Raw genomic sequence first — 22,675 nt, forward strand, 5'->3', positions numbered from 1 at the left:
AGGTTCCATTTATATCTGTCACATGTCCATACTGAGCACGATCTAGACTAAAGACTTGACCTGAGCTGGCCCACTGTAGTCCAAAACATGATTTTTCTGTGTTTTATATATATTTCCACACTATGAGGTTGGAATAATACTGTGAAATCGTGAAAATTATGATAATGCCCTTTTAGTGTAAGAGCTGTTTGAAAAGACTGCCTGAAATTTCAGCCTGTTTTGGAGGGATTGAGTTCTGACCTGCCAGACCACTCCCACAGTCCTAACAAAATTCTTGCTTTAGAAATTGTTCCATGCTAAGAAGCTATTTTAGTGTCTTTTTGACATTTTTAATTGAAAACATTCACAGCAAGGTACTTAATTGTTACCCAGAAATGTTTTGATATTGAGATAAAAAAAACAGCTGCATTAATTATAATATAATATTTGTGACATTATTGAATTCAAGCATTTTCATTTAAGGTTGATGAACAGTGTACCAACAGTCATTGAGCTGCTGAGGGCCTAGTTTGATATTCTACTTCCTTCCAGGAACTCCGTAACTGACCAACTGTACAATATATTGAGGGCAAAGAGTGGTCTGGTCTGGTCTGGTTTAGGTCAGTCACAGTATTCCCATGCGGATACACAGCAGCATTGTGGACTGTTGGTTCTTCATGTGACTCAATCCCAACGCGTGATCTCCACGTCACTCTTTCCTCAGGACTGGTTGAGCTTCACTGGAATGTGGTTGTGCAAGCCTCCTGTACTTTGCAACCCTGTCTGAGTGTTTATAATTATGGGAAGGAGGACAAGTTTTCATGCAAAACATGTTCCATAAGTCTCTGTTGAGCACTGTATATAAAGAGCTGCTTCAGCAGTGTTGTGATTTGAGAAAGTGTCAATTCTTTTAGAAAATATGAGAAATGATTTCAGACAGTCCGACATATGTCAATATACGTTTCTTGTGTGCTACAATAACCACAGCCCTTTTTACATAAGGTTATTTTATAATAACCCTCTACTCGATGTGATCATCCTTATAAAAGGGATAGTTGACCCAAATTACAAAATTACATATTGGTTTCCTTACTCTGAAAGCAGTCAATGGATAAGGTAAGACAGCAATCCATGATTTGGTTTTATTTCCCTGTCATGGTTTCCAAGTCATATTAAAAATAAAATGTGATTTGTCACATGCTTTGTTATCAACAGGTGTAGACTAACAGTGAAATGCTTACTTTAAATCTTTATTTTTGGAAAATTGTAAGATAAAAGAAGGCCAGCATCCCGGAGTCGCCTCTTCACTGTTGACGCTGAGACTGGTGTTTTGCGGGTACTATTTAATGAAGCTGCCAGTTGAGGACTTATGAGGCGTCTCTTTCTGAAACTARACACTCTAATGTACTTGTCCTCTTACTCAGTTGTGCACCGGGGCCTCCCACTCCTCTTTCTATTCTGGTTAGAGCCATTTTGCATTGTTCTGTGAAGGGAGTAGCGCACAGCGTTGTATTAGATCTTCAGTTTCGTGGCAATTTCTCACATGGGATAGCTTTCTTTTCTCAGAACATGGATAGACTGACAAGTTTCAGAAAAAAGTGATTTGTTGTTTCTGGCCATTTTGAGCCTGTAATTCAACCAACAAATGCTGATGCTCCAGATACTCAACTAGTCTAAAGAAGGCCAGTTTTATTGCTTCTTTAATCAGCACCACAGTTTTCAGCTGTGCTAACATAATTGAAAAAGGGTTTTCTAATGATCAATTAGCCTTTTAAAATGATAAACTTGGATTAGCTAACACAATGTGCCATTGGAACAAAGGAGTGATGGTTGCTGATAATGGGCCTCTGTACGCCTATGTAGATATTCCATAAAAAATCTGCCATTTCCAGCTACAATAGTCATTTACAACATTAACAATGTCTACACTGTATTTCTGATCAATTAGATGTTATTTTAATGGACCATTTTTTTGTTGTTGCTTTTCTTTCAAAAACAAGGACATTTCTAAGTGACCCCAAACTATTGAACGGTAGTGTACATTCAATACACACGCTGTCATGCACACCTTCTGTAGGACCTGTGGAGTCCAAAGTTTCGACACACCACACTTCAATCCTGATGGAGATGTTAAGGATGACTACTAACAAACACAGTAACAGTCAAGTTTACCTTTGCTTTCTATGTAAACCTGAAACGCGCCCTGTATTGTTGTTTGTGGTACAACAGGGAGGATAGCAACGTGTTGGAGTGTCTCACATGCATGAAACTGAACCGACAGGTTTGGGTGTGTGTGTTTGTTCCCACCAGGCATAGCTCAACACGGTTTGGACCCAGGTCTGGTACGCAGTGTGACAATTGAGAAGTTCTGTGGGCAGAAGTATGAGGAGACCATGTAGAACTACCCAAATATCAGAGACTTGTCTAAGCCTGTAGCAGACACGCACACAGCGGAGATAAAAAATGTACATACACATTAGCCAAATACATTTAAACACAGTTTTTCACAATTCCTGACATTTAATCCTAGTAAAAATTCCCTGTCTTAGGTCAGTTAGGATCACCATGTTATTTTAAGAATGTGAAATGTTAGAATAATAGTAGAGAGAATGATTTATTTCAGCTTTTATATCTTTCATCACATTCCCAGTGGGTCAGAAGTTTACATCACACTTAATTATTATTTGGTAATCATTGCCTTTAAATTGTTTAACTTGGATCAAACGTTTCAGGTAGCCTTCCACAAGCTTCCCACAATAAGTTGGGTGAATTTTGGCCCATTCCTCCTGACAGAGCTGGTGTAACTGAGTCAGGTTTGCAGGTCTCCTTGCTCGCACACGCTTTTTCAGTTCTGCCACAAATTTTATATAGGCTTGAAGGTCAAGGCTTTGTGATGGCCCTCCAATACCTTGACTTTGTTGTCCTTAAGCCATTTTGCCACAACTTTGGAAGTATGCTTGGGATCATTGTCCATTTGGAAGAACCATTTGCGAACAAGCTTTAACTTCCTGACTGATGTCTTGAGATGTTGCTTCAATATATCCACAATAATTTTCCTGCCTCATGATGCCATCTATTTTGTGAAGTGCCTCAGTCCCTCCTGCAGCAAGCACCCCACAACATGATGCTGCCACCGCGCGTGCTTCACGGTTGGGATGGTGTTCTTCGGCTTGCAAGCCTCCCCCTTTTTCCTCCAAACATAACGATGGTCATTTAGCCAAACAGTTCTATTTTTGTTTCATCAGACCAAGAGGACATTTCTCCAAAAGTACTATCTTTGTCTCCATGTGCAGTTGCCAAACCGTAGTCTGGCTTTTTTATGGCGGTTTTGGACAGTGGCTTCTTCCTGCTGAGTGGCCTTTCAGGTTATGTGAATATAGGACTCGTTTACTGTGGATATGATACTTTTGTACCTGTTTCTCCAGTAATCTTCACAAGGTCCTTTGCTGTTGTTCTGGGATTGATTTGCACTTTTCGCACCAAAGTAGTTCATCTCTAGGAGACAGAAGCGTCTCCTTCCTGAGCAGTATGACGGCTGCGTGGTCCCATGGTGTTTATCTTGTGTACTATTGTTTGTACAGATGAACGTGGTACCTTCAGGCGTTTGGAAACCAGACTTGTGGAGGTCTACAATATTTTTCTGAGGTCTTGGCTGATTTCTTTGATTTTCCCATGATAGGCCTTGAAATACATCCACAGGTACCTCCAATTGACTCTAATTAATGTCAAATGCCTAGCAGAAGCTTCTAAAGCCATGACATAATTTTCTGGATTTTCCAAGGTGTTTAAAAGGCACAGTCAACTTAGTGTATGTAAACTTCTGACCCACTGGAATTGTGATACGTGATTTATAAATGAAAAATCTGCCTGTAAACAATTGTTGGAAAATGTATTGTGTCATGCACAAAGTAGATGTCCTAACCGACTTGCCACAAACACTATAGTTTGTTAACAACAAATTTGTGGGGTGGTTGAAAACGAGTTTTAATGCCTCAACCTAAGTGTATGTAAACTTCCTCCGACTCACTGTATATTTCTCAGATTTGCCCAGACAAAATGTTTAATACGTATGTTGTAAACATATATTCTACACTTTCTTTTTTTAAATGCACCAAAAACGCATTTAAAGTATTTTACAGATAGAAAGATGAAAAAAGTATTAGTTCACAATTTGCTCTGGACAAGTCCGGTCCTTGAGTGTTTTAACAAAACTAAACCAAGTAATTAGGCTGACTTCATCCAGTTTCCAAAAAATGAATTTGCGCTATGTAAATATGCACATATTTACAGTGCATTCGGAAAGTATTCAGACCCCTTCACTCTTTTCACATTTTGTTACGTTACAGCCTTATCTAAAATGGATTACATAGTTTTTTCCCTACACACAATACTCATAACGACAAGAATAAAAAAGAGAAATATCACATTTACAATAAGTATTCAGACCCTTTACTCAGTACTTTGTTGAAGCACCTTTTGCAGTGATTACAGCCTTGAGTCTTCTTGGGTATGACGCTACAAGCTTGGCACACCTCTATTTGGGGAGTTTCTCCCATTCTTCTCTGCAGATCCTCTTAAGCTCTTTCAGGTTAGATGGGGAGCGTCGCTGCACAGCTATTTTCAGGTCTCTMCAGAGATGTTTGATCAGGTTCAAGTCCGGGCTCTGGCTGGGCCACTCAATGACATGTCCCGAAACCACTCCTGCGGTCTTGGCTGTGTGCTTGGGGTCGTTGTCCTGTTGGACGGTGAACCATTGCCCTAGAGGTCCTGAGCGCTCTGGAGCGCTCAAGATCAAGGATCTTTCTGAACTTTGCTCCATTAATCTTTCCCTCGATCCTGACTAGTCTCCTGGTCCTCGCCACTAAAAAACATCCCTACAGCATGATGCTGCCACCACCATACTTCACCGTAGGGATGGTGCCAGGTTTCCTCCAGATGTGACGCTTGGCATTCAGGCCAAATAGTTCAATCTTGGTTTCATCAGACCAGAGAATCTTGTTTCTCATGGTGTGAGAGTCTTTAGGTGCCTTATGGCAAACTCCAAGCGGGCTGTTATGTGCCTTTTACTGAGGAGTGGCTTCCGTCTGGCCACTCTACCATAAAGGCCTGATTGGTGTAGTACTGCAGAGACGGTTGTCCTTCTGGAAGGTTCTCTCATCTCCAAAAAGGAACTCTGGAGCTCTGTCAGAGTGACTATCGGGTTCTTGGTCACCTCCCTTACCAAGGCCCTTCCTCCCCGATTGCTCAGTTTAGCCGGCGGGCCAGCTCTAGGAAGAGTCTTGGTGGTTATAAACTTCTTCCATTTTGGAATGATGGAGGGCACTATGTTCTTGAGGACCTTCAATGCTGCATAAATTGTTTGGTACCCTTCCACAGATCTGTGCCTCAACACAATTCTGTCTCGAACCTCTAAGGACAATTCCTTCAATCTCATGGCTTGGTTTTTGCTCTGTGGGACCTTATATAGACAGGTGTGTGACTTTCCAAATCATGTCCAATCAATTTAATTATTACAAGTGGACTCCAATCAAGATGTAGAAACATCTCAAGGATGATCAATGGAAACAGGATGCACATGAGCTCAATTTCGATTCTCATAGCAAAGGGTCTGAATACTTATTTACATAAATTATTTACATACATTTAAAATATTTTATAAATTTGCTAAAATTTCTAAAAACCTGTTTTGGCTTTATCATTATAGGGTATTATTTGTAGATTGATCAGGATTTTTTWTTTTATTTAATCAATTTTAGAATAAGGCTGTAATGTAACAAAATGTGGAAAAAGTGAAGGGGTCTGAATGCACTGTAAGTACATACTGTGCAATTTGCATTTTCTAATAAAATATTTCAGAGAATTTTTAATACAAAGAAGTATTATATTTTTGTCTACATTCAACTGGTAAAAGTTGATTATGGGAAAACCGTATGAGGGTGTGGTGGCTAGCCTTAAGCAACATGTCTATGAAAAACACTGATCATTTACATATTTTAAGGAGACTGTGAAATGTGGATATCTACAGTAAATAGTTCATGGGGGAAAAGAGGCTTTAGGTAAGCTAGTGAAAATGAGAGGGGAGAATAGTATGCAGCTTTGCTAACAAGCTTTAGAATCACATTGAGGCTTATTTCTCCCGCTCAACACCGAACCCAGAGTACCAATGTGAAAGCACACTTGAAGGTCTGGGTGTGGCATGTTTACAGCTAATCAACTCGTGAAAAAACATCCCTCTCTCAACAATGCTCATCATTAAATAAAAGGGTCCTCGCAGAAATCAGCTGTCAGAGCAGCTTACAGATCATTGCACCTGTACATAGCCCACCTGTAAATAGCTCATCCAACTACCTCATCCCCATATTGTTATTTTTTTTTCTTTCTCCTTTGCACCCCAGTATCTCTACTTGCACATTCATCTTCTGCACATCTATCACTCCAGTGTTTAGTTGCTAAATTGTAATTACTTCGCCACTACGGCCTATTTATTGCCTTACCTTCCTAATCTTACCTCATTTGCCCACACTGTATATAGACTTTTCTATTGTGTTATTAACTGTACGTTTGTTTATTCCATGTGTAACTCTGTATTGTTGTTTGTGTCGCACTGCTTTGCTTTATCTTGGCCAGGTCGCAGTTGTAAATGAGAACTTGTTCTCAACTGGCCTACCTGGTTAAATAAAGGTGAAATTATATATTTTTTAAAACATTCTAATGAACAGGTTGATCTCACATCCTATAGTAATAGAAATGTGACATCTCTCTCGTCTGTTGCCTAGATTAAGGGAAAGGATGACAGGGTATAGAGTGGTAAATGGTCTTGTTTGTTCAAAACAGTGATCAAGAAAGTGTCACTCTATAGGTCTAATAACACTTAAAACATGCAATATTTTCTACTGTGAGCCATAATGTATCTAGTAATAGCAGTAACTACTTCATTTACAATTAATTCACAAATAAGAGTCAAGATCCAGACAGCTGGGTTCAAGGGTCTGAATATTATGTAAGAGGAAGGTTTGAATCAGATGTCAGGCAGATTAATCTTGGCCAAGATGGAGTTAACGAGAGAGAGAGAGATCTGCCCATCTGCTACATTAAGAGGAGTTTAAAAGTTGGACCCTGGCCTGAGCAGTGCAAAGCTTTAGGAGGGGCTATGATGATGTGGTTCCACTATCTTACAAAGGCCAAAGCCATAAAGTGTTGGCGGAAACACAAGTGTAACAGAGGAGGGAGGGGGTTGTTGTATGGGAATAGATTCACATCCAGTCAGGAGAAAGGGACAAATGGCGACTGTGATAAAGGGGAGTTATAGGTCCACTTGTAAAATGCCCTCTGTCTTTTATTATTGTAATTGTGAATAGGCTGACTAAGAATAAAGTTCCTGCAGGATTTTTAGGTACTTCATTCATATTCAGTCTATTTACAATTACAGGAATATCACCCAGTTTGTTGTGTCCCCATCTACTCCCTACTGCCACCAGCTGACTAAGTGCAAGTGACACACACTAATTTCAACACTAGATGGCGGTCTTTTCTTAGGCTCCAGTTCCAACTACACTGCTTTAGATCAGTTCTCACTTGTTGTCCTTACGAGCTTATACGTGTACCAGTTTAGATTTGTAGTTCAAAACTCCATTTACCAACATGCAACATATCATGTAACTGATGCAAATGGTTTTAAATGTGTAATTTCTGATAAGGGCTCGGTCAAATAAAAAATACTCACCATCTGGTACTTCCCAGTGGAAGTGAGATAGCTGTTGGGAGGGGCAAGAAAAAAAACAATAGTTACTGAGGACTGAGCAGACAAACTTTGACTTGCAAGAAAATCCTACACATAGGCTTACTTGCTTTCCCCAGGTTTTCCTATGAGACAAATAGTTAAATAAAATCTGTACTGGGAACTAATTACATTGCCAAAGTTCTGGGCAGTGAAAGACTTTGTATGAGTGAACAATACACAATAATTATCAGGACACAGTAGGGCCCTTCCAGCCATATTAAACCCGAAGGTTCCGTTTCCCTGGCTGCAGCTCAAATGGGTAAAAGGTCAACATCTTTAAGCCTTCACAAGGGAAAGTAGCAAGGCAGCAAAGTAACCTCTGAAATGTTAGGAATAAGATAATATGCAATTGGGGATTGTTCAAATCAAATTTTATTTGTCACATACACATGGTTAGCAGATGTTAATGCGAGTGTAGCGAAATGCTTGTGCTTCTAGTTCCGACAATGCAGTAATAACCAACAAGTAATCTAACCTAACAATTCCACAACTACTACCTTATACACACAAGTGTAAAGGGATAAAGAATATGTACATAAAGATATATGAATGAGTGATGGTACAGAACGGCATAGGCAAGATGCAGTAGATGATATAGAGTACAGTATATACATATACATATGAGATGAGTAATGTAGGGTATGTAAACATTATATTAAGTGGCAATGTTTAAAGTGGCTAGTGATACATTTTTACATCATTTCCATCAATTCCCATTATTAAAGTGGCTGGAGTTGAGTCAGTATGTTGGCAGCGGCCACTAAATGTTAGTGGTGGCTGTTTAACAGTCTGATGGCCTTGAGATAGAAGCTGTTTTTCAGTCTCTCGGTCCCTGCTTTGATGCACCTGTACTGACCTCGCCTTCTGGATGATAGCGGGGTGAACAGGCAGTGGCTCGGGTGGTTGTTGTCCTTGATGATCTTTATGGCCTTCCTGTGACATCGGGTGGTGTAGGTGTCCTGGAGGGCAGGTAGTTTGTTGTTGTTGTCAACCTGTTGATGTTTTCTAATGAATTGTCATGTGGTTCCTGGTAATTTATGGATGGATTATGGTCTCTGGATGTTCCATGTCATATTTCACAGTCACTACAGTAACTCTCCCTCTCCTCTCCCACTCTCATCAGTGACTGAAAGTTAGAGAACGCTTCACTTCTCTTCTTCCCTGTTCAGTACAGGCTCTCATTGGAGACTTAATCCAAGTTGACGAAATACAGATGGCCTTATACATTCACTTCCACAATGTTTTTTTTAACCAAGAGACAAAAATAAAACTCCATACAGCAAATCCTGAGGATTTGGCATGGTGGAGAAAACAGTGTGCATCACTTGTGGGTCTATGTCTAATGGGAATCATGGGATGTGATCTGGACAACACAACACACTCATCTTCTCAGACAAGAGACGAGGTCTGGGTGTTGGAGGAGAGCCATGGAGGCTCAGCTCAGAACAACCTGGTCTTGGAGCATTTCATATTATTATGTACGTAAATCCGAGACACATGGCATGTATTAATTTCTGAATGTCCATCACCCATTTCGTATTATATGTTACGAATTCTAGCTAGGTGGCTAACGTTACCTTTGGGTTGCTAGACATTCACGTTATACACCCACCCATTCACCCTTACCTTGCCTTAAGCAATCATCTGTCTTATATAACCATACCAAATGTAACATATCATACTAATTTCAGTGTTTTCTTCACTCACTGTGTAAACCTTACTACACTGTAATGTAGCTACGTACACATCACAATAATTGCTGAGGGAACCCAAAACCAAATCTCCTGTGCACGCTGGCCAGCTACTACATTTTTAACATCTATTAGTTTATCATCATGGGAGACTATGACACGACCAAACATTCTTCATTTCATTTCACAATAGTCTGATGCTACTGTTGGACTGGTGTCCTCTCCAGTTCTCCTCTCTCATTCGCTAGTTCTCCTCCCTACTCTCATTAGGAAGTGATTTTATGTGGGTTTCTGAGAGCAGGGCCATCTGCAGATCCAGCGGTGGAGTGTGGGTTTGGTCGACCTCTCAACTATGCAACAATGTGTTTTTGTATGTGTGTGTGCGTGTGTGTTTATAGTGGGGTGGGGGGAAGGGAGGTTAATGTGTGCCGAGATGTTTAGCATGTGGTGTGTGTATGCTTTATAATTATGGAGTCTAGGAATGTAGCCTACAGGGCTGGTTCCTGGCATAGGTCCTGGATCTGTGGACAATATGTGTTTCCTAGAGTACTTCCCTTGGGATTGCCACAAACGGATCAAAAACAAACTATTAAAATACAATTAAATCTAAAGGACACACACAGGTCCGCCTTACAATGACGGACAGTGTTGTAAGGACATAGTCTAGTCTAGTTCGTACCTGATAGACTTGTAGATGGCAGTGTGATTGCTATGGCCACTCCTCTTCCATCGAAGGTCAGCACCTGAAACAACAAAAGTATTAATTTGAAGATACTTTATGCCATAACATAAGATAGCTATCAAATATCAATGTGAAATGTAGGCTATATGCAAAATAAATACATTGAACAAAAATATTAAACCCAACTTGCAACAATTTCAAAAGACATTACTGCGTTAAATTCATTAAGCCCTAATCTACAAACATGGTTTGTAAACATTTCTGCATCTGTTGGTCACAAAAAAAGGTAGGGGGGCATGGATCAGAAAACCAGTCAGCATCTGGTGTGACCATCATTTGCCTCATGCAGTGCGACACATCTCCTTTGCATAGAGTTGATCAGGCTGTTGATTGTAGCTTGTGGAATGTTGTCCCACTCCTCTTCAATGGCTGTGTGAAGTTGCTGGATATTGGCGGGAACTGGAGCACTCTGTTATACAAATTGTGTACAGATCCTTGCCACATGGGACCGTGCATTATCATGCTGAAACATGAGGTGATTGTGGCAGATGAATGGCAAGACAATGGGCCTCAGGATCTCATCACGGTATCTCTGTGCATTCAAATTGCCATTGATAAAATGCCTCACTGCCACTATGGGACACTCTGTTCACAACGATGACATCAGCAAACCACTTGCCCACACGTCGTCATACATGCTGTCTGCCATCTGCCTAGTACAGWTGAAACTGCGATTCATCCATAAAGAGCACACTTCTCCAGCGTGTCAGTGGCCATCGAAGGTGAGCATTTGCACACTGAAATCGGTTACAGCGCWAAACTGCAGTCAGGTCAAGACCCTGATGAGAACGACGAGCACGCAGATGAGCTTCCCGGAGACGGTTTTCTGACAGTTTCTGCAGAAATTATTTGGTACTGCAAAGCCACAGTTTAATCAGCTGTCCGGGTGGCTAGTCTGAGATGAAAAGAGAAAGAGAAAAGAGAAAGAAAAATGACTTGACTAAAGACACAGTAGTTTGAGAGTGAGTGAGGCAGAGGCTAAATGCTGACCATGACTATGCCCCTGAAACCAAACATAAAGTAGGACACCACCCACCTTCTAATCTAACCCATGTACTGGCCTGAGGGAAATATTGAAAATCTTGCCAACTCCTATGCTCATTGCCATTATTTTGCATGACAATGACTATAGAAGTTGACAAGACAGACAGCACAAACCAATCTGGGATTAGGCTAATTTACATGTAATGTGGGGTTAATATAAAGAAAGAAAGAAAGACATGGCCCTCTTTCATTTCATTATCGGTGGATCTTGGGAAGCCTGTGAGAGACATACGCAGATACAAAACACTATTGACAATGATCAGAAAAATGTGGTGCAAAAACCGATACACACAACAGTCTACACAAATTTTCTAGCATTTTTCAGGATGAGAAATAATAGTGAGATTCAGTGATGAGTTGATCATCATACCAGGTTGATGGAGTGTGCTCTGATGTGCTTCAGCATTAGAGAGGAGGCCATTGAGATGCTCCATTCTACGTTGGGATCGTCTGGCAGATCTCTGAAAGATGAAGAGGGGAAAACGTTACGAGTTACACTGGGGCTCTGGTTGAAAGTACGAACAAATATGAAAATGTATGCACTCACTACTGTAAGTCGCTCTGGATAAGAGCGTCTGCTAAATGACTAAAATGTAAAATGAAAGTAGTGCATTRTATAGGGAATAGGGTGCCATTTGGGACATATGCAGTATTAACAGAGGCCTATGCAGGCCCTTCTCTCCCTGACTAGAATACTGCAGCACACCAACCAACCAAAACAGTAGCCTGACAACAATTTAACAAAATGGTGGCCTAGTTTTAGAACTAAAAGTTTGTTTTTGCCACTGAACCACACCGCTGGATTTACCAAATGTAGCCAACTTCTTACTATGCAGAAGATTCACACACTAGAAAATGTTTTCTTTCACATTTCACTTACCCCTACCTACATGTACAAATTACCTCGACTAACCTGTACCCCCGCACATTGACTTGGTACCCGTACCCCTGTATATAGCCTTGTTATTGTAATTTTATTGTGTTACTTTTTACAATTTTTTACTTTAGTTTATTTGGTAAATATTTTCTTAACTCTTTCTTAAACTGCATTGTTGGTTAAGGGCTTGTAAGTAAGCATTTCACGGTAAGGTCTACACCCGTTGTATTCAACGGATGTGRCAAATACATTTTATTTGATTAGATTTATGCCAGCCAGGGTATACTGTGGCTGTGAGGTTAGGGGTCAGTGGAGCCTTAGCATAGCCTGGCTGACGCAACCGACGTGACTCACAGCGCACGGAGAGCTTTGACCACAGTGGTCTGGAAAGGAGGCCGTTTGTTAATGCAATATTTACTCAGAAATTGTGCAACAGGTTTGATTAGTTCTCTGAAATGTATTTTTTTTCTCAGGGGTTGAGACCTCTCGTTGTTTGGATTTGAAAATCCAACCATTGTAATTTAAACGGCCGGCGCTTGGGTGCTGTGTGTGGCTGGGTGTTTGAGTGATAAAGACACAGAGGCGAACCAAAGAGTAAAAGCACAGCCCCCGTTATTGTCAACCCATTGTGCCGACAACATCATAGAGTCATTCCAGACTCTGAAGTCAGGAGGATAGAGTTTTAGGTGTTAGCTAGACTAGCCTTAGCATCCAATTATCTGAAACTACAGCCCAGCGAGAACGAAGACCATAACAGCTACATCACACACACAGCACTGGATTCAAATAGTATTCAATCTTTTTCAAATACTTTAGATGTGCTTGATTGAGCCATAGAGTTTCTAAACCCAGAGGCGTAACATCACAAGACTTCCGGGAACGCTTGCAAAACAGACCAGGCCGGGGTTTGAGACGTCAATGAGAAGTGAAAAATTCTTCCTTAGTTGTTAATTTTCTAAAAATCTAAAGGCACAAGCTAGATTTGAGCCATTGTCTTAAGTAGTTGAACATATTACTCCAACCACGTGAAAGTGACAAATTGACATATTTTCATTTTTGTAAAAAACAACAACTTTATATTGAAGGAGTGCCTTTGATTTGATGGCCTGTACATGCACAGTTCGGTGCGAGACCACCCGTTAGTCCCGATGATGCATTTCTGCGCGTGAGTTTAGCTAGCCAACGTCGCCATGACATTGCCTACAAGTGTGATCAGGGATTTCTACTGAAGAAACCGTTTCTGCCTATCTTCATACTGTACTGTCTTTGATTGAGCTTTCCTGGCACCAGAGGCACAAGAGCACGTGCCCCCTCACGACAAATCTGAGGGGGCACATGCTCTACCAATTGAGCTACAGAGGACCACGTTACATGTTTTGTTGTTGGTTCTCTGTAATACTACTAGCCAGCTAGCAATTTTATGAAGTTGGCTTTAGCTAGTCCAGATGGKTTCCCAATCTCCCAACCTCATAACTAGCAACCAAGAAGCCATTTCAGGCTGTCAATCAAGTTAGCGCTAGCTTGTCTAAGTATCTTAGCTGGCATACCTGCTGGCAAGATTGGTAGACTTTAGAGAAGCAAACAATTACTAAATGTACTGAATAAGACTCACATTCCTTTCAATCTTTTATCCAGATTTTTACAGAGAAGCATATTTTGTTTCTTAAAAAAAAAAAAAATCTTACATAGAATTAAGCATTATGATTATGGCTCAGATCGCAGGAAAAAGCTGTTTCAGGTGGGTGTCAGAAAATAGCTAAAATTCTCCAATTCACAGATGGGAGGCCTAACCCCTATATCTGACCACCCCCCATACTTCCTTACATACTTAATGCACATTCAGATTTTGGGGGTGCATGGGCCCTGCCTGACACAATGGAACCAATGGAATAGATCCAAAAAGTGCAAACCCACCGAGGCAGAATCAATCAAGCAGTCATAGTATTTGAAAGATTTCAAATACTATTTGGACCCAGGTCTGCATCTCACACTTTCCTGAGCTACCCAAGTCTGTCCATCAGACAACCTGATCACTCAACACACCATCTATCTATGGGGGGGGCACTCATTGGCTAAATGCTGATCACTCTCACAGCTTCCCCCCTCCCTCTTTCTCTCTTGCACACTTTCCCTCGCTCTCACTCCCGCTTTAATTCTCTCTCTTGCTCTCATGTAGTCTTTCATTCCTCTCTCCTGCCTCTCTCTCCCTCCAGAGATATCAAACATTAAAAAGAGAGAGGGAGAGAGGCAGTGGAGCATGTCAAGAATGATTCCGACACACTCGGGTCGACGCAGTTCAGATGAAAACAAGGCGGGTGGAGGCAGTACAGTTTCTCTCTCTCGCTATCTCTCTCTGGTTAGCCATTTCTCTGCTAGCAACATGTTGATCTGAACCACAAGAATAGGAGGTTTGACCGGTGCAAAATGGATGCACAGGGCTAATAGAACGCATGGTGACATTGGACGTACTTAGTTAAAAAACACAACCACAGCTCAACCTCGGGGAACCATATGAAAGAGAGAGCGAGAGGGCGGTTGTGTCGAGAAAGAAAGGGTAGACACTGGACAGACAGCAATGACCTGATGTCTTGTACATTTTGAAATGAGGATGGGGGGCAGAGCTGATTATATAAAAGAAAACACTGCAATATTGCATTTATTTACTTAGGAACTGTGGGAAGTCTAGTGTAGTCTAAATTGACTGTTACGCAATGTGTTTTGTTAAATGTTATCTTTTACAGAGGGGATGRTAGGCTGTGATTTTACTTTCAATATTTCTACAATGTTTTATTTGTACCCTAATAGGCCTACATGTATTTAACCTTAAAAAAACAGCTGTAGCAAATACAGTGTTCAGTCAGATAAGGGCTGCGATGCAAAAACAACGCTTCTTCTCAATACACACACACATTATTTACTATAAGCTGAGATCCATATCACTTTATTTCCCCCATCCAAAATGGACAGGTGTACCCTTGAGATGATGAAGTGTTTCAACCATCGACAGACAATTTTTTACTCTGGGGAAATTCCATGGTAAGAGAGTGACACTGAGACAGAGATTTTATACTCTAAAATGTATGTCAAACAAAAACCAATGATTGCAAAGTTAAACCATACAACTACGCACAAGGACTACTTTTAACAATTTCCACAGAACATTTTACAAAAACACATTAACTTAAAAGAGCAAAGTTTGGTAACAGAATGACTGCACAAACGGCACAAACCGTCATTGTTACCAAACTTTGCATTTGCACTGTTTTTCTGGTAAATGTGCTTTAAATGTGCTTTACTCTTACTGGATACCAAAACAACAAGTTGGCTAGGACACTTATATCCTACTGAACTGTCAGGGTCATCTTCCTTAGCAAATACTGTATCTACTTGGTGCAGTGGAAAGATCAACATAAACACATGACGTATTTGAATTTGTGGAGAGACACTCAGGTCCAAATGAGGCTGTGATGGGGCCACTGACGTTAGTCACCTCTGCAGAAGTTATAAAGTAATGAGGTGGGATGTATCTCAAATGGCTCCCCATTCCATATATAGTGCACCAATGACCATAGGCATCTTGTCAAATTTAGTGCACTATATTTGGAATAGGGTGCCATTTGGGATGCATCTATGAAGTTGCTGTTGTAGTCAGCCAGAGGGAAGACTTCAGTACAGTCTGTTCCATGCCAATGCGGCGACCGACAAGTTCTCTCCCTCTCATGTTGTGCAGGGAGTGGACAGGGTGAACAGAGGTCACGCCAGTGCAAGTGAAGCGGCAGTTGAGCGTGCTCAGATTAGGGCTGATCACAAAGGCCATGCCATATGATGCACTGGGGCCCTGCACAGAGACTGTCAACACAGCTGTCCTATTCAGCGGGCATTAAGGTCTGATGAGGACGAGGGGCCGGCCAGCCAGCCAGCCACCAGTACAACTGACTGACTGTTTAGAAGAGAGGCAGAACACTGACTGACTGACAAGAGAGCAATAGATAGAAGATAAAAAATAGAGAAAGGAACAGCATGCTTCACTTAGGATATGCATGGTGGTGCAGGGGGGGGAAATATAKAATTTTTTCTAATGCCTGATTTTAGACGTTTTGCTTTACTTCAGTGCCTTCAGAAAGTATTCACACCCCTGGACTTTTTCTAAATTTTGTTGTGTTACAGCCTGGGATTTTGTGTCACTGGCCTACACACGCCTTTCTTTTTCCCAACACAATTAAGACAAAACCACGGCCCGTTATTCAGAAGGGCGTTCTACTACGCTCCCATTGGCTAGCTAGCGTTGTCTCACTCACAGGCGACGAGCGCAGAGACAGGGACCTTCCAAGGTAACGCAAGGATGGAAAGTGTAATTTAACAATTAGCTGCCTACCGTAATGCAGGCCTATTATTATCATCATGTTTGGTAACATTTGCCTATGTATTCGGTATTTTAAGTTGTTATATTATCATTAGTAGTCTATTATCAGGTAAAAGCATATGCTTATTATTCATAATTTCTAAAATATTTATTAGCTAATCATTCAGTCTAATACACTATGCTACAGCCATTGAATCTGTCTTTGAGCTTTAAGGGACGTTAATGCTAGCTCTGTCCACGACATTATGTTATTATATTTTTTCAATCTTGCAATACAAGGACAAATGTTATTAATCAGTTCCTTAAATTTCGCGCTACGTGATATTCACTTCCGGACTTGGAGAGCGCTCAACGCGTTGTAGAACGCCTCTCTGAATAACGGGGCGTGGTTTTGGCTTAACTGCATTGGGATAAAGAAAGACACGGCTTATACACAATACCCCATAATGTCAAAGTGGAATTAGGTTTTTAGAATTGTTTATAAATTAACTAAATCTAAATGACAGAGTGAAAAGAAGGAAGCCTGTACAGAATAAAACATATTCCAAAACATGCATCCTGTTTGCAATAAGTCACTGCAAAAAAACAGCAAAACACGTGGCAAAGAAATKTACTTTATGTCCTGAATACAAAGCTTTATGTTTGGGGCAAATACAACACARCACMTCASTGAGTACCACTCTTCATATTTTCAAGGATGGTGGTGGCTGCATCATGTTATTGGTATGCTTGACATCAGCAGGGACTAGGAAGTTTTTTTAGGATAAAAAGAAATGGGAAAGAGCTAAGCACAGGCAAAATCCTAAAGGAAAACCTGCTTCAGTCTACTTTCCACCAGACACTGGGAGATTAATTCACCTTTCAGCAGGACAATAACCTAAAACACAAGGCCAAATCTACACTGGAGTTGCTTACCAAGACCGTGAATGTTTCTGAGCGACCAAGTTACAGTTTTGACTTAAATCTACTTGAAAATCGATGGCAAGACCTGAAAATGGTTGTCTAGCAATGATCAACAACCATGTTAACAGAGCGTGAAGAATTTTGAAAATAATAAATGGGCAAATGTAGCAAAATCCTGGTTTGTAAAGCTCTTAAGAGACTTACTCAGAAATACTCACACCTGTAACTGCTGCCAAAGGTGCTTCTACAAAAGTATTGACTCGGGGGTGTGAATACTTATGTAAATGAGATTTTCTGTATTTCATTTGGAATAAATGTGCAAAAATGTCTAAAAACATGTTTTCACTTCGTCATTATGGGGTAATGTGTGTAGATGGATGAGAAAGAAAACATTAATCCATTTTGAATTCAGGCTGTAACACAACAAAATGTCAAATAAGAATAAGGGGTATGAATATTTTCTGAAGGTACTGTACATCTGCACAAACTGGGCTCTAGAGACTGGGTAAACCATATTAATGAAATAACTTTGACAGCATCCCTTTTGATTTGAACAAAACTTTCCATACATGTTTGCCCATGGAAGAAGTGGTCAGAAAATTACTTTTTGGACATGAATGACAAAACATATATTTTTTTTAATTTCACCTTTATTTAGCCAGGTAGGCTAGTTGAGAACAAGTTCTCATTTGCAACTGCGACCTGGCCAAGATAAAGCATAGCAATTCGACACATACAACAACAGAGTTACACATGGAATAAACAAAACATACAGTCAATAATACAGTAGAAAAATAAGTCTATATACAATGTGAGCAAATGAGGTGAGATAAGGGAGGTAAAGGCAAAAAAGGCCATGGTGGCGAGGTAAATACAATATAGCAAGTAAAACACTGGAATGGTAGATTTGCAGTGGAAGAATGTGCAAAGTAGAAATAGAAATAATGGGGTGCAAAGGAGCAAAATAAATAAATAAATAAATACAGTAGGGGAAGGGGTAGTTGTTTGGGCTAAATTATAGATAGGCTATGTACAGGTGCAGTAATCTGTGAGCTGCTCTGACATCTGGTGCTTAAAGCTAGTGARGGAGATAAGTGTTTTCAGCTTCAGAGATTTTTGCAGTTCGTTCCAGTCATTGGCAGCAGAGAACTGGAAGGAAAGACGACCAAAGGAGGAATTGGCTTTGGGGGTGACCAGTGAGATATACCTGCTGGAGCGCGTGCTATGAGTGGGTGCTGCTATGGTGAATAGTGAGCTGAGATAAGGCGGGGCTTTACCTAGCAGAGACTTGTAGATAACCTGTAGCCAGTGGGTTTGGCGACGAGAATGGAGTGAGGGCCAACCAACGAGAGCGTACAGGTCGCAATGCTGGGTAGTGTATGGCTCTCTGGTGACAAAACGGATGGCACTGTGATAGACTGCATCCAGTTTGTTGAGTAGGTTGTTAGATGCTATTTTATAGATGGCGTCACCGAAGTCGAGAATCGGTAGGATGGTCAGTTTTACGAGGGTATGTTTGGCAGCATGAGTGAAGGAGGCTTTGTTGAGATATAGGAAGCCAATTCTAGATTTAATTTTGGATTGGAGATGCTTAATGTGAGTCTGGAAGGCGAGTTTACAGTCTAACCAGAYACCTAGGTATTTGTAGTTGTCCACGTATTCTAAGTCAGAGCCATCCAGAGTAGTAATGCTGGATGGACGAGCAGGTGCAGGCAGTGATCGGTTGAATAGCATGCATTTAGTTTTACTTGCGTTTAAGAGCAGTTGGAGGCCACGGAAGGAGAGTTGTATGGCATTGAAACTCGTCTGGAGGTTAGTTAACACAGTGTCCAAAGAGGGGCCAGAAGTATACAGAATGGTGTCGTCTGCGTAGAGGTGTATCAGAGAATCACTGGCAGCAAGAGCAACATCATTGATGTATACAGAGAAGAGAGTCGGCCCGAGGATTGAACCCTGTGGCACACCCATAGAGACTGCCAGAGGTCCGGACAACAGGCCCTCCGATTTGACACACTGAACTCTATCAGAGAATTAGTTGGTAAACCAGGCGAGGCAATCATTTGAGAAACCAAGGCTGTCGAGTCTGCCAATAAGAATGTGGTGATTGACAGAGTCGAAAGCCTTGGCCAGGTCGATGAATACGGCTGCGCAGTAATGTCTCTTATCGATGGCGGTTATGATGTCGTTTAGGACCTTGAGCGTGTCTGAGGTGCACCCATGACCAGCTCTGAAACCAGATTGCATAGCGGAGAAGGTATTGTGGGATTCGAAATGGTCGGTAATCTGTTTGTTAACTTGGCTTTCGAAGACCTTAGAAAGACAGGGTAGGATAGATATAGGTCTGTAGCAGTTTGGGTCTAGAGTGTCACCCCCTTTGAAAATCTTTGGGAATCTCAGACGATACGAAAGAGAGGTTGAACAGGCTAGTAATAGGGGTTGCAACAATTTCGGCAGATCATTTTAGAAAGAGAGGGTCCAGATTGTCTAGCCCGGCTGATTTGTAGGGATCCAGATTTTGCAGCTCTTTCAGAACATCAGCTATCTGGATTTGGGTGAAGGAGAAATGGTGGGGGCTTTGGCGGGTTGCTGTGGAGGGTGCCGGGCAGTTGACCGGGGTAGGGATAGCCAGGTGGAAAGCAGCCGTAGAGAAATGCTTATTGAAATTCTCAATTATAGTGGATTTATCGGTGGTGACAGTGTTTCCTAGCCTCAGAGCAGTGGAGGTGCTCTTATTCTCCATGGACTTTTTTGAGTTAGTACTACAGGATGCAAATTCCTGTTTGAAAARGCTAGCCTTAGCTTTCCTAACTGCCTGTGTATATTTGTTCCTAACTTCCCTGAAAAGTTGCATATCACGGGGGCTAATGCAGAACGCCACAGGATGTTTTTGTGCTGGTCAAGGGCAGACAGGTCTGGAGTGAACCAAGGACTATATCTATTCCTAGTTCTACATTTTTTGAATGGGGCATGCTTATTTAAGATGGTGAGGAAGGCACTTTTAAAGAATAGCCAGGCATCATCTACTGACGGGGTGAGGTCAATGTCATTCCAGGATACCCCGGCCAGGTCGATTAGAAAGGCCTGCTCGCAGAAGTGTTTTAGGGAGCGTTTGACAGTGATGAGGGGTGGTCGTTTGGTCGCAGACCCATTACGGATGCAGGCAATGAGGCAGTGATCGCTGAGATCTTGATTTAAAACAGCAGAGGTGTATTTGGAGGGCGAGTTAGTTAGGATGACATCTATGAGGGTGCCCGTGTTTACGGATTTGGAGTTGTACCTGGTAGGTTCATTGATCATTTGTGTGAGATTGAGGGCATCAAGCTTAGATTGTAGGATGGCCGGGGTGTGTCCCAGCATGTCCCAGTTTAGGTCACCTAGTAGCACGAGCTCAGAAGATAGATGGGGGGCAATCAATTCACATATGGTATCGAGGGCGCAGCTGGGGGCAGAGGGAGGTCTATAGCAAGCGGCAACAGTGAGAGACTTGTTTCTGGAAAGRTGAATTTACTTCTAATACTTCTTCTAATTTTAGAAGTAGAAGCTCGAATTGTTTGGGCACAGACTTGGATAGTAATACAGAACTCTGCAGGCTATCTTTGCAGTAGATTGCAACACCGCCCCCTTTGGCAGTTCTATCTTGGCGGAAAATGTTATAGTTAGCAATGGAGATTTCAGGGTTTTTGGTGGTTTTTCTAAGCCAGAATTCAGACACGGCTAAGACATCCGGGTTGGCAGAGTGTGCTAAAGCAGTGAGTAAAACAAACTTAGGGAGTAGGCTTCTAATGTTAACATGCATGAAACCAAGGCTTTTACGGTTACAGAAGTCAACAAATGAGAGCACCTGGGGAGTGGGAGTGGAGCTAGGCAATGCAGGACCTGGATTAACCTCTACATCACCAGAGGAACAGAGGAGAAGTAGGATAAGGATACGGCTAAATGCTATACGAACTGGCCGACTAGCACGTTCGGAACAGAGTAAAAGGAGCAGGTTTCTGGGCTCGATAGCATAGATTCAAGGCATAGTGTACAGACAAAGGTAAGGTAGGATGTGAGTACATTGGAGGTAAACCTAGGCATTGAGTAATGATGAGAGAGATATAGTCTCTAGAGACGTTTAAACCAGGTGATGTCATCGCATATGTAGGAGGTGGAACAACATGGTTGGTTAAGGCATATTGAGCAGGGCTAGAGGCTCTACAGTGAAATAAGACAGTAATCACTAACCACGACAGTAATGGACAAGGCATATTGATATTAGAGAGAGGCATGCGTAGCCAAGTGAACATATGGGTCCAGTGAGTGGTTGGGCTGACTGGGGACACAGCGATTCAGAGAGTTAGCAGGCCGATGCTAACAAGCTAACAGACAGTAGGCCGGGGCTAAACAAGCTAGCAGTTAGCAGACCGCGGCTAAACAAGCTAGCAGTTAGCAGGGGCTAGCAGTTAGCAGACCGGGGCAGGCAAGCTAGCAGTTCGCAGACCGGGGCCGGCAAGCTAGCAGTTAGCAGACCGGGGCGAGCAAGGATCAGGAGCAGGAGATAGAGGTTCTCAAAGTTGACCTATTTTGCATACCCCACTGTACCGTGAGACATCCATGTCTTCATCCCTGGAAAAGACAAATGGGTGAGTTTGATATCATTTAAAAGCTTACAAAACAGGGTTGGTAAACTATTTAATAATTTATTTAAAAAATGTACATGTAATGTCAACAATTACTGAGTTACAGTTCATATAAGGAAATCAGTCAATTGAACTACATTCATTAGGCCCTAATCTGGATTTCACCTGACAGGGAATACAGATATGCATCTGTTGGTCATAGATTCCATTAAAAAAAGGTAGGGGCAGTATCTGGTGTGACCACCATTTGCCTCATGCAGTGCGACACATCTCGACCCATAGCATATGCCTGCCCATACCATAACCCCACCATGGGGCATCAGCAAACCGCACAACACCRTACACGCTGTCTGCCATCTGCTCGGTATAGTTGAAACCGGGATTAATCCGTGAAGAGCACACTTCTCCAGCATGCCAGTGGCCATCGAAGGTGAGCATTTGCCCACTGAAGCCAAACTGCAGTCAAGTCAATACTCTGGTGAGGACGAAGAGCACGCAGATGAGCTTCCCGGAGACGGTTTCTGACAGTTTGTGCAGAAATTCTTTGCTTGTGCAAAACCACAGTTTCATAAACTGTCCGGGTGGTTGGTCTCAGACAATCCCACAGTGGAAGAAGCCAGATGAGGAGGTCCTGGGCTGGCGTGGTTACACGTGGTCTGTGGTTGTGAGGCTGGTTG

At 41.8% G+C, this 22,675-nt stretch overlaps 1 protein-coding gene across 6 annotated transcripts in view; it reads right to left on the bottom strand.

The window, feature by feature from the left end:
- LOC111950908 (P2X purinoceptor 5) overlaps window positions 1-22,675 on the bottom strand; it is a 62,198-nt gene that overhangs the window by 33,855 nt on the left and 5,668 nt on the right. For 5 of the 6 annotated variants that reach the window (XR_011473898.1, XM_023968842.2, XM_023968840.3 and 2 more), the window contains exons 3-5: window positions 11,607-11,697; window positions 10,130-10,193; window positions 7,703-7,733 (exon numbers count right to left, since the gene is read on the bottom strand). Coding sequence is in view for 5 of the 6 variants with exons in the window: in XM_023968842.2 (XP_023824610.1) it covers window positions 7,703-7,733; window positions 10,130-10,193; window positions 11,607-11,697 (186 nt within the window). In the remaining variant the exon portion in view is untranslated. Of the gene's footprint in view, window positions 1-7,702; window positions 7,734-10,129; window positions 10,194-11,606; window positions 11,698-21,950; window positions 21,985-22,675 lie in introns of all 6 variants that reach the window. The other variant, XM_023968841.2, reaches the window with a different exon arrangement.

The sequence above is a fragment of the Salvelinus sp. IW2-2015 genome, linkage group LG23 (genome assembly GCF_002910315.2).
Source record: "Salvelinus sp. IW2-2015 linkage group LG23, ASM291031v2, whole genome shotgun sequence".
NCBI lineage: Eukaryota > Metazoa > Chordata > Actinopteri > Salmoniformes > Salmonidae > Salvelinus > Salvelinus sp. IW2-2015.